The sequence below is a fragment of the Amblyomma mixtum genome, chromosome 7, assembly GCF_055824585.1.
Source record: "Amblyomma mixtum isolate Tamu chromosome 7, ASM5582458v1, whole genome shotgun sequence".
NCBI classification, from domain to species: domain Eukaryota; kingdom Metazoa; phylum Arthropoda; class Arachnida; order Ixodida; family Ixodidae; genus Amblyomma; species Amblyomma mixtum.
Window position 1 is genome coordinate 153,299,088 of NC_143018.1, and position 5,279 is coordinate 153,304,366.

Below are 5,279 nucleotides of genomic sequence, written 5' to 3' on the forward strand. Positions count from 1 at the left end.
TTTGGATCTCCGCTCTAGTTAATTTAGCTGCGGTACATTAGAATGCAGCTGTAAACAAACAAAAAAATTTGAGGGGGCATTTAAGCTCTGCGGCTCACAGTTTTCTTTATTTAAGAGCCACCTCTCACAACCAATCATTAATTTCACTGCTACCTGCCATGATGGGCAGTTTTCTCACAATCCAGTCGGGATGTTGTGATGATGCCACAACATATGGTCCTTTCTTCCACTAGCTGTCAAATTATCTGCTATCAAAATTCCTCAATTGCTTTCCCACTGTGAACAATAAACCTTTCAGGCATTATTTTCTTTTAAAAACACTTAAATATTTAATTTCATGACTGAAGGTGGAAGCACAATATCAATCACACAGAATGTGTAACACTAACAGCAATCAATTTTTGCGGACACAGAGCACATTGAGTGAAAACTTTAGTCTGCTTACTAATAAATTTGAGAGTTAAACTGCAGTTAAATCACAGAACTAATAAATTTGAGAGTTAAACTGCAGTTAAATCACAGAACTAATAAATCTGAGAGTTAAACTGCAGTTAAATCACAGAACAGAGAGCAAGATGACCGCATTCACCTTTCAGTGCATCAACTTTGTGGGGGGTGAGGGGCTGTTGAGGCGGCTTCTCTCCGCCTTGGGCGACGAAGCGGTTGGACAGTGTGCCCGTCACACTCCGCTTGGCGAGCCCTTCCGTCGACCAAATGGCAGTCGCGGCTCGCTTCACGAAGTGTGAGTCCTTGGGCACTGTCAACAATTGGTCGTACACCCCTTTGGCCAAATAGACCCCATTGGCCAGGTGAACCTGCATGAAATCAAAACAAACTACTTTCAACACCACTTCATAATGTGAAAAAACACACACAGCCATACAGCCCATAAAAACAGCTGCTTCAAGGCAATCTGTGTTCAGTGTAGGTTGGAATATAGCAGTTAATGCAGCACGAAAAAAAGTTACGTCACTTTCCTATCTGCCCTCAGCTCATGACAATATTGCGGCCCCTGGCCAAGTAATAAAACAACAAAACAAGAAAAAGGTAGGCACTTCCAAGAAATTACAGTAATCAAAATTGGCCATGTTACGTCCACTGCAACACAAATGCCCCCCCCCCACGGATTTCCAATAACAAACATAAGGAATTCACAGCCCCAAATATTTTCAGAATGTGTCCTCTTACTAGCTGTCGAAGCTTTCACACTCGCAGACAACCAGCTATATACCACACATCTTGCCTAAATCAATACCAAGGTCCCATGCAAGTCTATTGTTAAGCTCGAATATTCCAAACCAAGAGTTGTGCTTCATTCCACACTGCTCTCGTCGCACCCGAGTGCACCTGACCACCATCTGGTTGGATTTTTGTTTGACTTCAATGGTTTCCGGCCTGTTTCAAAGAATGCCCTCCCACAAAAATTTTCTGTATTGACCAATTAATATTGGAGATATAGCTATCACAATCAAGAAATTTCGCCGCCTTCTGTTTTGGTTCCAGCAACTGAAAAGTGCAGTATTATCAAAGCACGCACACATACACTGCAAGCCATGAAAAGATGGAAATACAGGTGTGTTTTTTGTTGCATTCCTACACTATCATTTAGAGGAACACACAATATAAATTTGAGTTGGCATGCATCCCGTTATATTCTCAGAGACCACTCTCATTCAAAATGTGAGCTTTATCAGCTAGAAAACACCAAAAAACGATGTACAGATGTTGCCACTAGCGACCCAATTTATCCAGAGTACTTGTTTGTTTGTAATCTCTGAACATGGTCAGGGGACCTTTAATGTTATGGCTGTCACTGAAGGAATGAAGCTGCCTGAATAGTAATTGCCCGGCAAGTTTGTTGCTTGTGAATGTACTCTGCTTCTGCCACCTTGCCAGTGCCTGTGGCACAAGACACAAGAGTTTCATTGTCTCGCCTTCGCTATTATGTGAAACAACTAAGTGGTAACGTTACTACTAATATTAAGTATTATTAAGCTGTATCTTTAACCATACCCTCCCATCCTCTGCTACTGTGCACACTTGTGTGCCTTCCCTGGTGGGGCCTTCCTCCTGGCTGCCCAAACCACCCTCTGTGAACTCCACATGAACCAGGGCTTCAGGAATGGGGCTCGGTGGGGGCTCAGAGGTGGCTGCAGGTGGAGAGGAGGGAGCTGGGAACACCTCAGCCAAAGGGGCATCTTTTGCAGGCGCCCAGGTAGCAGCTGCCAATGTAGCAGCCATCAGCGACGAAGCTGCTGATGCCGCAGGTGCCGGTGCCGCAGGTGCCGATGCCGCAGGTGCCAATGTCGCAGGTGGAACAGAAGCAGACGCCGCAGGTGCAGATGCAGCAGAGGCAAATGCAGCATGGGCAGGTGGAGCAGAGGCAAAAGCAGCACTAGCAGATGCAGCCGCCACGGCCGCGGAAGGTGCAGACGCAGCAGGCAGTGCTGCAAAGGGTGGCACAGATGTAGGCCAATGAAAATAACTTCACCAACGATCATGGTTTTTTGTAATGCGAAATTTGAGCACAGCTTAATTTTTTTATATATTGAGGCAGAAAACAGACAATACTTAAGCTACCCTCAAGAGTACAATGTGGAGCACTCACGCTTTATCCAGTGCAAGGCCTCTAAACTAGAACACTGAAAGAACGCTCCTCAGCGGTGCGGAGTGGAGCAGTACAACCCTTGCCTGGCTGCAGCGTCCTCTCCTGTGTTTACTGCTCTTTGCAAGAATGCATTGCAAGTTGGTCGCCTCAGTGCTTCAAAGAGAAATGTTGAAGCCACAGAGGACGAGTCTTGAGTCTTTGTTAGGAGCGGGCCGCGAGGCACATGTCCCGTATATTTATAATATTGTGTGCCTGTTCCCATGGTAAACGCCTCGCACTCCACAAACAGCCCTTATACACGCTCATGCATGTGCTGGTTGACAATTCGACTGCAGATTCATGCCCGACTCAAGTTTAGACGCAGTTTTGTGGTAGATGTTACACTGATTCCAACATAATCAGCCATGCATCTGTGCGAAAAGTGCCTCCAAAATAAGCTCCACTACAACCTTATCCCCCGTTATTCCTTCCCATAGCTTGGGATTTTTTGCGGCATGGCTCACTGCTGTGCCAAAAAATCTATCAGTTCGTGTCCCACAAGAAACTGCATGTTTAGATATGGCTTTGTCAGGTATTTATTATTTTTTTTTCTAACACCTGAAGTAATGAATTTTAAATCTGACATTAATGGAAAGCTTGGTCTTATTCAACAAGCCAACATGACTGAGTGAACTACTAGCGTGTTGACTTTGTGAACAAATAAAAAATTGTGATTTATGGCTTAGCCACAATTTACAATTAATCCATGTCCCGAAGCGACACACAGGCTATGAGGGACACCGCAGTGGAGGGCTTCGGAATAACTTTGACCACAAGGGGTTTTTAATGGGCAGACGTTGCAGAGTACACGGACCCTTTTTGTGTTCTGCCTCCTTCGAAACGCCGCCACCACGGCCAGGATTGAACACAGGTGTCCTGGCTAAGCAGCCAAGTGCCCTGACCACTCAGCCACCGAAGCAGGTACAACAATTATTGGTATGGTGTTTTAAAGCAAGGGAAGAGAGTAAAAGAGTAACACAAAAAGATTTGTCGGCAGTCATGGCTAGGTTAAATCCTTCAAAGTGAGAGCAAGTTGCTCTTCAGTCCGCAGATTTCAATATGCGCCGTAAGCTATTCCCCCCCTCCCACCCCAACACACACACACTTCCTTCTTAAACCACCCAAAAATTTTTCCAGGTTATGTGACCTGAAAACATTTAATCAATAAGCTTGACCAGCAGGAAATACAGGAAAAAAAACTCCTTATAAGGAGTGTACCATCAGCTGAGAGGAAGCGCAAGAGCTGGTGCTGCAGCTTGATGTTCAGCTGGCGCAGCTCCTCATTTTCTTTTCTCAGCTTCTGCACCTCTTTCTCTGCTGCTGTCTCCGTGCTAAGGTCGTCCGTTGCGGCCTGCTGCGCGAGCATCCGCAACTTTTTGATGTTTCGAACCTGCAGTAGTTAACACAGTGTCAAAACACATTTCATTTCATTTCATTTCATTTATTGAAGCCTTAAGGGCCCGTGGGCATTACATAAGGCGGGGGCAAGAACAGTGTGTAACATATAGTACCAGCTCAACAAAAACAAAAGCAAAAAGCAATGAAACGAAACAGAGCAAAAAAAAAAACATTAAAGGAGACAGTAACACTTGATCAGATTATTTGATGAAGCCGAATACATCACGTAAGACACAGGTGATTCGCTAATAAAGTGCGGAAAATTGCTCGATCTGTGCAAGAAGCAATATTATCAGGCAGGGCATTCCATCGGGCTATTGCATCTGGAAAGAATGAATCATTCATAGCTGATGTGCGGCCTTTCATGGGAGCTATGGGATGAGTGTGGTTTAGGCGAGGGGATATTCTTGATGGCGGCTGCAGCAAAGGGTGCCTGTTAATAGGGCGGTAGAAAAAGGAATGAAGGAGGCATAGGCGTGATACGATGCGACGTGATTGGAGACTTGGGAGGGAAAGGGCTCGTTTTAATGCAGTGACACTACTATCACGCGAGTACTTTGACATGATAAACCGTGCAGCTCGATTTTGAACGGCTTCTAATTCATTTGTAAGGTATGTTTGTGAAGGGTTCCAGATGGATGAGGCGTATTCAAGCTTTTCAAACATATTCACCCATATTGTCTTTAACATTATACAGAAAATTAAATTTCTTTGGACGCAAACTGCAGAAATGCTTGCATGTGACACAACGTTACTGAAAACCTATTAAACATCACATTTCATTACAAGGTTCGGGTTTCAATTGCGCATACATACTTTATCACGTGCCAGGTCTCTTGGGCGTTTTGCGGGGCGCGCGACTGCGCCACGATGTCGTTGACCAGAAATATGTTGGTCCATTTCTTCTTTGGATTCTGGGAAGAAATCTCTTTTAGGAGTATGTTCGCACAATTTTCCATACATTGATTGTAAAGATAAAATGCAAGATAATGTTTCCTGCACCAAGCCTTATGCAGCAGCTTCTATTCTAAATTATTTAATTGACAGTGCCTATCTGGCCATCAGCCAGAATTCCCCCAACACTCATCAGAGACTGGCTGCTCAATTGAGTAGTCTGTCCTTTTTTTAAGAATGAATCATTTTCGCCACTGTTCAGCAGCAGTAACAAACATTGCTATATGAAACTGCAGCCCCAGGATTTTTTGTTTATGGGGGTTCAACGTCCCAAAGGAAC

The 5,279-nt window shown here is 44.6% G+C and overlaps 1 protein-coding gene across 1 annotated transcript; it reads right to left on the minus strand.

Moving 5' to 3' along the window:
• Positions 1-1,731: 1,731 nt before the first annotated feature.
• Positions 1,732-4,996, minus strand: LOC149337893 (uncharacterized). Its single transcript, XM_089554966.1, has 3 exons — positions 4,862-4,996; positions 3,866-4,037; positions 1,732-2,447 (listed from the first exon to the last, which is right to left on the minus strand). Exons 1-3 carry the CDS (start codon positions 4,943-4,945, stop codon positions 1,981-1,983), a joined length of 723 nt encoding a protein of 240 aa, XP_089411092.1. The 5' UTR covers positions 4,946-4,996; the 3' UTR covers positions 1,732-1,980.
• Positions 4,997-5,279: the final 283 nt, after the last annotated feature.

Excerpts from the sequence above, each read along its gene's own strand:
- LOC149337893 (XM_089554966.1), bottom strand. The coding sequence starts at position 4,945 with ATGGACCAACATATTTCTGGTCAACGACATCGTGGCGCAGTCGCGCGC. Across the intron at positions 4,038-4,861 it reads GAGACCTGGCACGTGATAAA|GTTCGAAACATCAAAAAGTT; the intron begins GTATGTATGCGC and ends TAACTACTGCAG. Across the intron at positions 2,448-3,865 it reads GCGCTTCCTCTCAGCTGATG|CACTGCCTGCTGCGTCTGCA; the intron begins GTACACTCCTTA and ends CACCCTTTGCAG.